This window comes from Chiloscyllium plagiosum, chromosome 15 (assembly GCF_004010195.1).
Source record: "Chiloscyllium plagiosum isolate BGI_BamShark_2017 chromosome 15, ASM401019v2, whole genome shotgun sequence".
NCBI lineage: Eukaryota > Metazoa > Chordata > Chondrichthyes > Orectolobiformes > Hemiscylliidae > Chiloscyllium > Chiloscyllium plagiosum.
Window position 1 is genome coordinate 26,974,654 of NC_057724.1, and position 12,823 is coordinate 26,987,476.

At 36.8% G+C, this 12,823-nt stretch overlaps 1 protein-coding gene across 4 annotated transcripts in view; it reads right to left on the reverse strand.

The window, feature by feature from the left end:
* Positions 1-12,823, reverse strand: part of dacha (dachshund a) — a 391,212-nt gene that overhangs the window by 79,812 nt on the left and 298,577 nt on the right. For 3 of the 4 annotated variants that reach the window (XM_043704519.1, XM_043704518.1, XM_043704521.1), the window contains exon 5: positions 3,188-3,398. In XM_043704519.1, coding sequence (XP_043560454.1) covers positions 3,188-3,398 — 211 coding nt within the window. The remainder of the gene's footprint in view (positions 1-3,187; positions 3,399-12,823) is intronic. The other variant, XM_043704520.1, reaches the window with a different exon arrangement.

Below are 12,823 nucleotides of genomic sequence, written 5' to 3' on the forward strand. Positions count from 1 at the left end.
ATTTAGCATGGCCAATTCACCTGACCTGCACATCTTTGGACTGTGGGAGGAAACCGGAGCACCCGGAGGAAACCCACGCAGACACGGGGAGAACGTGCAAACTCCACACAGTCAGTCGCCTGAGGCGGGAATTGAACCCGGGTCTCTGGCGCTGCGAGGCAGCAGTGCTAACCACTGTGCCACCGTGCCGCCCATAAGTTGCCAGAGGCTGATGTGTGCTAGCTACTTGCCTTTGTTGCTGTCAGGAGGCAGGCAGCTCCTATCTTCCGTAGACATTTAATGTCACTCGGCCTGAAAGCCAAGCCTGCCTCCTTTCTAATTAGGCATTCATTTTTTTAAAAAAGGGCAGATTGTGGCAAAGTGGTAATGGCACTGGACTGGCTATCTAGACTGCTAGAATTTAAATTCAATTAATTTATCTGTAATGGAAAGCAAGTCTAACTAATGGTGCCTATGACAGCTAATACTTATCGCTGTAAAAACTTAGATGGTTCACTAATAGCCCAATAGGGAAGGAAATCTTTCCTACATGTGGATCTTGCCATCTGAAATAGTGTAGTAAGCTACTCAGTTCAAGGGCAATTAGGGCTGAGTAACAAATGCTGGCTTTGCCAATGATGCCCACATTGCATGAAAGCGCAAAGAAGAAAAATTTTAAAATACCATCACAAGAACAAGGCTTTTAAAGAACAGGATCAATATTCTGAATTCTTAGTTTGTGAGCTAGATGTGGATTTTCAAAACAATCACACCCTGCAGATGTCTGTTCCTGCAAATTGCAAGTTGTTTTTCGCAGTGTTGCAACAGCAAGATTGGGTGTTCACAGAATATAGCAGGACTTACTGGAACAAGTTTTCCCTGCATCCTGGTCACTCCATTGAAAACTGCTGGAATAAATTGTGTCATTTTTTTTATGACTACTTCTGTATAAAATATCAAAGATAGGATGTGCAACCATTACACTTTCCTTCTCAGAACTGTATAAGAAATGGCAATCTAGATTACGCATTCGAGTCTGTGGAGTGGGTTTTGCAGCTTGTAACTTTGATTCAGACATAAAATGGGACTGCTGCACCAAGATGAACAATTATCCACCAATTGCTACAAGCGACCTTTGTATAGGATTATGAAATATGATGAATTCTTCCATTCCCCCATCTCTCCCAACATCAAATGTGTATTTATTACCCCCTGCACTGCTTGCTAAACCCCGACTCATCCTTATCATTACCTCTTCCTCTTTGAAATGTCTGTTAAATGTCAGTATCCTTCTCCCTCAAGATTCAACGCCACTTATCTCACCTTTTGAGCTCCTAATCTTTCCCACTAACCCCTTCCAACTCATGTAGTGGAGGCGAAAAGCCTCAAACACTTGAATTTGTTTCCTGTCTTTCTAGGTTCTCGGAGACAACTTCCTTTCATAAATCAGATTGTATTTTCCAAATAAATCAAGTAAATAAGAAACTGCCTTTCTTTCCATTTATCCTTCTTGCCATTGACTGCAATTTATTTCTCTGTAGGAGAAATTAAAATCTGTACCTTGGATGTATTGTCCTATCCAGCCTTCAGTAGTACACGCGAGAATTTGATTTGGTTTTACTCTGTACTAACATTAAGTTTAAGAAGAAAAATCTTTTCTCCCTATTTCTCTGACCTTGGATTGGTATCTATCCCTTTCTGGCCAGTTGTTCTACTCTTGTTGTAAGTAATTTTGAATTTCATCCTGTTTAATACATTTTTGGAAGTGTGTCATAAAACAAAAAAAAAACCCAAAAAAAGATGTTGTGATTCATGCATCAACACCCTATTCAAACCTCACCATGTCCTAAATATAAGCTTAACCTCTGAAATTGGTCCTTTTTTAAAAAAAAAAGTTAACAAGAAAACCAGCAACTGAAAACTGTGAAAAGCTATCAAAACACACTTGAGAATTTGGCACTGTCAAAAATATTGTTCATATCCCAATATTTTGGAGAAGCTGAAATCTTCAATAAGAACTTTAATAAAAGCATCCGGTCATTTGAATTTATACATTTAATGATGTTATTGCAGCATATGCCTATTCACATTTATTCTGACCTCTAGAAATGGCAGTCATTAACAAAGAAAAAAAGATAAACTTATGAAAAAAAAATCTAGAAGTGTTTTGAGAACTTTCTGAAAACCCAAGGGCCAGAATACTTTTCACAATGACGAGGTTACAGAAAAGAACCAATTACGGCTATGGTCATAGAAATTTTGATGTGGGAAAACTTTGAAACAAATATTTATGCAGACAAACTCTGTACATATCTAATATAAATATTCAATGGGTTTTGACATTAATTTCCAAATAATATGACATATCAAAGTTTAAGTGTTCAATAGTTACAGCAGTTGCATTTTTAACCTAGTTTTGAGTACAAAATGTCATTATTCATATAAAAAGTGACAGCATCTGAAAGGACTTTATATTAAAACTTGAAGCTCTTTGCAAAAAAACTAGTAATAACAGTTACATGCATACTTTGTTAAAGGAGGAATATTGCAAATATATTAGTGAAAAGCCTATACACAATCAGAATTTAATCTTGCTTATTACATGCAGAAATTTCTCAATGTATTTCCAGTACCTCTCTCCATTGGTGGAAAAATTTGTAAAACCTCTTAGATTGCAGTGTTTGTCAAATGCTTTTACAAATTTATTTCCAATTTCCTTTGGGAGACTTTGTTTTTTACAAATAACCCCAATTACACATGTGTTGTGGGACACACTGGCAATTATCTTGGAAAATCTACCTGCATGCATTGATATGTATTTGGAATTCTTCTATATATTCGTACAAGCATGGCTACATTTATTTACCAATTTTCTAATGACTTGCCATTTCCTAGTATTTAACTGGATTATGATATGATTTATGGTAACTTCAAGATAATTGGTCTTGGGGCTAAACTGAAATAGCAACTTCTTTTAAAATTCTGATTCATGCCAGCATGTAAACCCCCAACAAAAGTAACTACTGAATTGTTGACATCATTATTCTATCTTAAAATAAGGTGATAATTAAAGCCTTGAAATATGCATTAAATCACTAATGGGTTAAACAGTCTATAAATTTCAGAAATAATTAACTCACATAAACAAGGGCTGGAATATTTGGGCTGTGCAATAGTTCAGAGAGCTCAACAACAAGAACTTGCTTACATATTCTGTCAGAGGCAATGTCATGTTGGGATGGTGAGCTAGACACACTGCTGCTCTGATGTGAAGAAGGGTGACTTCCAGGTCGGTGACTGTCTTCAAGGGATGGTGCTGGGGATGGGCTATTATGAACCCGCTCCTGGTGGCAGAACAAAAATTCAAGAGGTTGTCCAAGTAGATGAGTGTAACCTTTACTGGCTTGTAGTGGCATTCCCTACATTCCGAAATACAAGGTTAATTTTCATTATTCATTCAGGTTTGTACATACTTAAATATATTGTTATTACTGATGAGACTGTGGAAAACACTGAAGTTACACATATAGCACTTTCAACACACTTCCATTCATATCAATATTCACAAAATATTATGTTCTTATTTAACTCATCACCTGGGTGGTTTCTGTGAATTTATATTCAAAGTTATGTATCGATTATATTTCCATTCCAAACAGAAAATGAATCTTTCTGCACCAGTTTGCCTAAATGATTATGAAAGATCTGTATTGAATAATAATTTACTTCAAATAAAATTGGCTAAACAACCTACTGGTCCAATTTTATAGTGCATAGAACATAACATTCTTTCTGACACTATGCTTCACACAACGTGTTTGCTTCACATTGTAAATGATTTCCATTTTCAATACATTCTAGTCTGTGTAGACTGGATGCCGATATGATGCACACGCTTTAAGTCGAACATAATGTTTCTGTTAGTTATATGAAAGTTGATCAAGTAACACTAGTCGAATAGTGATTTGAGTGTTCCTGTTGACTTAAGTGAATATCAGTCTGGAGGTGTCAAACATCCAGCGTCTTCAGCAGCTCGAGAGAACTTGCTAGATGCAGCTTTTGATAGAAAAGATGGGCTGAATTTCAACATAGAAACTCTGCCCAGAGACTAGCAATGCCTACTCAATACACAGACATACACAGTCAAGTCCCTATGTATCCAACTTTCCGCTCAAATGGCTGAAGGACAGAAAGAGGCAACAGCAAAAAGCTGGAACAAAATGAATGTGACAGAGGTATCTCAGAATGCATTGCTGTAGCATGGGTTTCATAGTTATGTAACATGAAAGTCATTACATGAATGTTTCACAGAAAATGAATTCATATTTTACAAAAAAAGAACAAATTGCAGATTACTATAAAACAATGGTTTCGTATTGCAGCAGAAACAGGTCTATTAAGTACAAAGGTACTTTTGAGAACAGGGTTTTCAAAAATGATCTGATAAGTAAGCTCCATTATGGATGCAACTAAAAAAAAGCCTTAAAACGCTGCAGCTAAGGTTCATAATCAGGCACCATCCACAGCAGATCAGATAAGTCAAATATTTATGACAATATCATAGGTTTTCAGTAGCTGGATCTTTCAGTCCAGTTCCTAGCCAATAACCAACCAATGATGTTCAAGTGAGTTTCACCTCCAAAATGGATAACATTATTAAGGAAAGTCACAAAAGGGGCACTTTAAGTTTGAAATGAAAATATAGAATGGCTATGTTAGTCAGAATAAAACAAGTGTAAACGTTTGAAAGAACTGTTTACAAAAACAAGGCTTTATCAGAATGCCTGCATAATTTCACAACAAGGAATTCAATAACTATTGTGAACTCCTGTCTTTTTATGGCTATGGATTCATGCAATGTGCACTTAGAGCCAAGGTGTTTGTTTACAGGTGAAGCTTATTGGTTTTCAGCTAAAACTGAGCAGGTTTGACCTGGACACAAGTTACAGAGACACAGATACACAGAGAGAAAGAGACAGAAGGATGTGCATTTGTTCTCTCTAGCAGTAGATGGCTGTTTTCTGCAATTAAAAACTCAGTTTAAAATTGAAGAAAACTAGATAACTTTCCTTCAGCAGTTGCTGTGAGGTATGACTGAATTGACAGATTCACTCGGAAATGTTTCTAATTGGTCATTTTGTACTTCTGACAAACCAGTGGAAGCTAACAGACAGAATGAACTAAACAAAATCAGGAAGCAAGGACTGGCTTTCCAGTTTATTCTACCTCCACCAATAATCTATCGCTATCACAATGGGATATAACACAACGTAATTCTTAAAAATTGAATATGAGGTAAATTTGAAAGATGAGATCAGTTGGCTTCAATCCTACATTTAATAAATATGAAGACCACAGAGCAGAAATAGAAGTAGGGGAAGGAATGCAGCTGTTCTAGCGCCCTGAGAAAGAGTAGAAAACTGTGACTAATTTGGTTTGATAGGGAGGACGACAGCCTGTTTAGTACAATATAGTTAGAGACTGGAAGAAAGAAATACTGTTCATAAGAGAGATGAGGAAGGTTAAAGCACGATGCAAAAGGTAGGAACAGGCTGTCTGCTAAATAACAAGCTTTAATGATACGTTTGGGGGTGTGGTGGGTTTGTTGGTCTTCCCCTGATGAGACTAGTCTTTAAATTTTGTATTTAAAAGAATAAAAAGAATTTTTAGAGAGGAAGATGCTGCATAAGTGTTAAAAATGCATCTTTTCATTAATTTTGCGATGTTTTAGTTTTTTAAATAGTGCTTCGCTTGACGTGTCAGAGTTTGTTTCAATGAGAACTGAATATATTTTTAAAGTGTTTAGTCCAAGGAAACTGGAATTTCCCCAGAGCTATCTGAGATCACCTGCTCTCAGCAGCACACTCAGGAAATGTAGAAATTAATTTTGGGTCATGCAGCACTGAAAACAAATCCCAACTGTATAATATCAAACATATCCCATATATGTTCATTGTACGCTTCATTTATCACATAGTGTTCAGTGAAGAAGTTTTTGCAGGCTTTGCATAGTCAACAAAGGGGGTGAGGTCGTGCATTTCCATTATGACCTTATTGACCCTCACAGGTAATAACGCTGTGTTTAGCAGGCTGAGCTGACTGGCTATTTGGCACAAATACTCTGAAAGGGTTTAAAATAAATTACATTCATGAATAGTAGTATTTTATTAAACTGGCCAGTGAGCAGGTGCTAATCCCTGAGAGTCCCACATATGTACATATTTTGGAAGAGGGAGCGCACTAAATTTCTTAGCATAACCCAAAGAAGAATGCATAGATTTTATTATTTAACATATTGCTTTAGGTAATTAAGGCTTTTACCTCTCTTTTAAATTTATCTTCTTCACTCCAGCATAAGACCTTACTTGCTCATGCACTATGGTGACTGCTTACTACTTCAGAGTGGCATTCTTATTTGTCCACCTACTTCACTTTCAAAAAACACTAAGTGAAATAGTAGTGTCTCCAAAGTGGATTGCAGCTATTTCTGAATCCAGATCCAAATCTATCCTGGACTTAAAACAAAAGATTTGAATTTATTTAGTGACTTCTTATGTCTGCTACAAATGCCTTAAAATGCAATGACTTAAAGGCAAGTGTTTTCATTCATGTAAAACCATTGAACAACAGTGAAATGATTGACCAGGGAGATTGATTTGTCATGTTTATGATTTCAAAAACCGAGCTGAGTCAACACAGGAGGCAGAGCCTCAAACTGTCCAGCTCCAGATTCTGGAGATTCAGCCTAAATTTTACACCTCAAATTTTGGCACCCAGTTCAAATCCAAAATCATTAAATGGTGAAAGTGCTGTCAACTGAGCCAAGATGACACCAATCTATACCTACAACTCCAATGGCTTGTTGGTTAAGTCAGGAATAATTACTTCTGAGAATCCAGGATTGGTTTTCGCCTTGGTCTAGTGCTGAGCTGCCAATGTTAGGGAGCTGCAAATGGACTTCAGCAGCTCTTGGTTAGAAGGGGAAATGGTGCCCAGGGATCTGCTCCTGATTACAGTAATCCCCTTCATGTCAGGAGAGAATGAAACTCTGCTGTGTATAGTTATTGTCATTTCAGTTTATATACAGTGAGGGTCAGTCATGAGTAAAGTCTTTTGGACAGGATAACACCCTAACCAGGTGCCTTCAGAGTATGAAAGATTGACAAAATTGAGAAATTACAGGAATAAACTTTTAAAAAATCTATTCCTAGCAGTACTGAAGTGGGACTCTGCATCATGAAATAATCTTTCCACCATCACAAGGGCCATGATTTCACCATGTTCAGCAGCATTCACGACTTCTCATACTGAAGAACCCTACGCCCAAACCATGACCTAGACAATAGCCAAGATTGGCAATAAACATTTGTACCCCACAAATGCCAGACAATGACCATCTTCAACAAAAGAGAATCTAAGCAACACACCTTGACATTCAATGGCATTACCATCTCTGAACTCCCATCAAATTCCTGGAGTTTACCAGAAAACTAAATCAGACTAGTCATCTAAATACTGTGGCTACAACAGCAGGTCAGAGATTTGGAGTTCTGCAGTGAGAGATACTCCCCTCCTGACTTCTCCAAGCCTGTCCTCTGTCTACAAAATACAAGCCAGGAGAGTGATGAAATACTCCAGATCTGCCTGAAGGAGTGCAGTTCCAACTACTTTCAAGAAAATCAACACCACTGTCGGACCAAATAGTCCTGTAACTCCATTCTCCACTACACTGTGGGTGTCCCTACATCACATGGACTGCAACAGAGCAGCTCACTGTCACCTCAAGGGTAATCATGGATGAGCGATGATCTAGTCAGCCATGTCTACATCCTGAGAATGACTGGAAGTTAATTAAGGCCCCTGAGAAACATTTAAATTTGAGACTAGGTAACTATTTTAATGCAATGTTATTTATTGTAAGGCATGAGTAATTTAGGAATTACATTTAAGATAGAACTAAACAAACCTATTATCAGTCAGTGAGCTAATGAGTCGACATGCATTCTGTTACTCAAGCCCTACAAGCAGCGCCTCATTAGGTAACTACTATCCTGTGAAAGTCTGTTTTAAATCTGATAAGTAACTATATCATTTGCTAAATAAATCAAGTGACTAATGGTATGACATTAAATCCAGCAATGAGAGTTTAATGATGAAAGTAATCATACATGTGTGAGCAATTGAAACTATCTTACCATACTGAAAGGAAACAATGTTGAATGTGTTTATACCAAATCATTTTCTCTGGTTAGGACAGCTGAAAAAAAGAATACTGTTTTGATTTATATTGTGTAGGCATTGCTGATGGAATATTTATTATTACGTGGTGAATCACAATTATCAGAATGCACTTCACATGGTCAATTATTTTTGGGCTTTAGCAGCCTTTAAATGGGCTGTATGGTGGCTGAGTGGTTAGCACTGCTGCCTCACAGTGTCAGCAGTTCCAGCTTTGGGTGACTGCTTGTGTGGAGTTTGCACATTCTCCCTGTGTCTGTACTGTGGGAGGAAACCCACGCAAAGATGTGCAGGTTTGGCGGATTGGCCATGCTAAATTGCCCATAATGTCCAGAGATGTGCAAGCTACGTGAATTAGCCATGGGAAATGCAGACTTGCAGGTACAGGGCAAGGGATGTGTTTGGGTGGGACACTCTTCGGAGGGACCATGTGGACCTGATGGGCCAAATGGCCTGCTTCCACACTGTAGGGACTCTCGGATTCTAAAATAAATGCTGTTATTGCCCTACAAAAACAAAACCGTGAGATAGCTAATAGACTGATGAATTTAATTTTATGATATGAAAGAAAAATGATTGGCTGAGAACATTGGAAAACTGCCTATATGAAATGAAATATAGCTTTATTGTCCAACAGAACAGCAAGACTGAGCTTTAATTTAACATCTCATCAGAAGGAAATGATTGCCTGACTAAAGAAAATGGTAATCATTTCTCCCAGTAGGAATCCTCACAATGTAAAGGTTGCGATTCCAGTATTAGCATTGTCATGGGTAAAGGGCAGCTCACCACTAATTATGATTGTCGATAAAAAGGTCACATTCCATTGCAGAAAGCAGTGATTTTATTTTTGCGTCCAACTATGAAAACAACTCATACAAGTTGTGACAGGTTTATAAAGGTTAAGGTGATGACATTATGATTTTTGCTTCTAGCAATGATGCTATACTCTAAAGGCTTGAGCCATTACTTCCTGTCTTGGTAGGAAATATTTTCTGAACTGTAAAATGTTTTGAATGCTGTGATTTGATCTCCATGTTGTATCCATACTTTTTTTTTAGAAAAGGAACTATTTCCCTTTTTTTTTTCATTGAAAACTGTTAAATGCTATAGCCTGTCAATTACTCTGTAAATATTACTTTGTGATTGCTATCAATTACTCTTAATTTAGTGGAGGTGTTAACCTATTGCTTTACAAGGAGAAACTATAGGTTAAATTTTCACTCCTGTGCTCGGAGGGTGGAGTTGCATTTCTTGACTCTGCAAACCCAAACCAGCAGGAAGTGACCCAGAAGTTGAGATTTTTATTTTGGGATGGAACAGTCTTTAAGACTCGAACCAGAAAATTCCAGTAGAAGGCTATCTCCATGCACCGGTGCTGTACATAACATTTTAAAATGTTAATACACTTCACTGCCCATGCCCCATACATAGCATTGCATAAGCTCTAAGCCCCTCATTAACTCAGCATACCCTCCCTCTAACCTATGCCCCTTACTGAACTCCATGACACATTATAATGCCTCACAAACCTCTCCCAAACTAGTGCTTACGTATGCACCCCAACCCTTACCCTCTACCCTTACCTCTATATTAATTCACACAATCTGAGCCATGAGCAAATTTTGGGATCCATACTAAAATTAAATTAAATAAAGCTCTAAGTATCTATTGAACTGTTCAGTATGTATTAAAAAAAATGACTACATTTAACTTACTTCCACTTCTTAATTTCATTCAAAGTGTAAAACACTTTATAACAAGAAGCAATAAAATGTGAAATTCCACTTCTAAGAGTTTATTAGCACTTGGAGTTGTCAATCAAACTGAAATAGCAGGCACCTTACAGTTAGAATGTTAATTGGGAAATCAGTCATGTAGCTCTAATTCAGAAAAGCTTCCAGTTTATGTCAATTTACAAAGTGAACTAGCAAAAGTTTTTTCTTTAAACACTCCAAGACTTTATTTTTAAAAAAACACAAGAGCTTAAAATGTTTTGACATTTTTGATAGTTTTTTTAATGACTGGTCTTCTTGAGAATCACTGTTCCAAATTAGTTTATATATATTTTCATGCTTGCTTTTAACAATTCCATTGGGCACTTGGTCTCCCTCAAAAGTATCCCACGAGCAAATCCACAGTGGTACCTTATCTCTCCAAAAAAGGTACCCTGAATTTCCAAGCAAAATCAAAAAGTTTACAAGTGCTTCTATCAGGTGTAATCTATGTATTTTGTGTCTTGTACATACAGAGTACCAACAGTAGAGACATCTGCTGATTTGTACAGCTGCCTCAGCAAAATGTGCATTTGCAAAGCAGGTCTTCCCTCTATTCCCATCACTACCAAAAATGCTACATGCCTGAGTCATGAGTGGGGCTTCCAATTTTTTGGCCACATCAGTATTTTCACCCCAATGGACAGTCTCTCCATCATTAAAAGGTTTAGGCCTACGTATTTCCAGTGTTTGCAATGTAGCCAAAGACAAACTTCAATGCCCATGCATAATATCCAAACAATTCTTTGGAGGAAAAAGCTACTGTAGATTATTGACCTATCACTACCACAAAACATGTATAAGATGTCAATAAGATGGCATAACTGCATTACTCTGTGTGTAAGAAAATTAACTTTGGTCACAAACCGTAAGATGCAAAAAATTAAAAGTTCAAACTCTGCTCAGATTGACACAATACTATGAACTGCAGTGATTATGAACCTTTAGAATTCCACAATTCAATAACTAGCTGTCAGTTTGTAAATTCTTGCTTTTACTCTTAATGGACAAGTAACACGGAAGCACATTTAGAAAACTAAATTGTCAAGGGAAAGTTTGGTTATTGCTTCAAAATTTCTAAACTAAAATGAAACTTATCACCATAACTCTAAGGTTGGGAAACGATATTGCCCCACCATTTGCTGGTATGGGGCATCTTACATTGTTGCATGACTGGCAACACCTTTCCCAGAACCCTTCAGCTCAAAAATGTCTTGTACATTGTTGAGAACACATGTTGATAATGGAATGCGAAAGGTTACAGGACACTTGGGGCTTTGTTGAATAGCCAGTAATCTAGTAATTAACAAATAGACAGTGAAGGAGTGTGCATTTGATTGTGTGAATTCAATGTCAAATTGGGTTGAGAAGTGGAGAAAAGATTTTAAGAGAGCAGAAAGAGGAACACAGATAGTGAAAAAGAATAATTAAAATTTTGACATGCAAAATCTCCAATGACAAGTTACTGCAGAAAAGAATGAAAGTTCACATTTTTTTAGTTGTTCACTTTCTAGACCAGAGAGGCTGATATGAAGTAATTAAGTTATTTCAAAATTAAAAAGGTACTTATGACGCCAATTATAAGAGTTGCATTTAAGTGACAAGTTTAATGGAAAATTAATGCATAGATGCAGAAACATTATGAAACTCTGAGGAAATTCAAGGGAAAGATGCCAATTTCATAATGCTAATAGCAGAGTGATGCAAATCATTCACTAACTTATGGCAATTCATAATTTACATGGTTTATCCTCTTCATCTTTGTCTTTAGTTGATTTATGCATTAATAATTGCATTCATCATTATTTTTCAGTAAATTTCAGTTCATTAACTTTCCTTTAATGCAGTTACTTGACTAAGAAAACAGTTTAAAATCAGAGGAGAATATTTGCATTATGAAATATATTATTGATATTCTTTTTTTAAAAAAATGTATGCACCTGTGAACAACACTTTGAAATTTAACTAATTTTCTCTCCTTGGGAGTATTCTAAAGATTTATAGTAGGTGTTTGGCATATATCTTGAAGCAACCATGCAAATAATTGCATGTTGATTCTTCAGATAGTGTTTTCAGGGCTGAAATTAAGTTGAAGCAGCTGGAACATCCCAGTACTTGTTAGGTACTGTTATGCATTCATCACTTTGCTACTCCAACTTCTTAGATCACTGCAAAAATGCGAACTTCTGCATTACAACAAGGAGGCACATTAAGTCATGAGCAGGCAACCAACATACTACTTTTCTCAGAATAGTGCAGGGCACTGCTTGAAAGGGACGGTATAATTACTCACTGAACTGAAGATTCCTAGGAAAATGTTCTTCTATTTCAAAACATACATGTGGGTAGAGATTACATTTTTATGCTGAAAGAATTCCTCTAGGTTTTTTATCTTTGCAGAATGATAGTCAAGTTTGCAGGTGACTTTGTCACAGAATGGTTGTGCATCCAAGAGGAGGAAATTGCAGGGCAAGGATGCCCACACAGCTCTTGTGTACCTCCTTGTAGGTCAGTTACAGAACAGCAAGGATAGATGTGTCAACACCCACTCTCAGTTAGGAAAGATATATTAAATGGTAAAAAGAACAAGTTGTAGGGAAGTAAGGATTCCAAAGTAGATTGTGGTGAAGTGGAAGTTGTAGTTGAAATAAAAAAAGAATAAAGTTCTTTTTTAAAAAAAGCTATCAGCCATTTGAAGCATATCTAACACTATCCATCCTAACCTACCCACCGCATACCCACCACTGATGAGATTAAAACAAGGACTTAACATCTTAAAAATATGCATCATGTGATATACAGTACTGATTCAATATAGATAAGGAAACTGA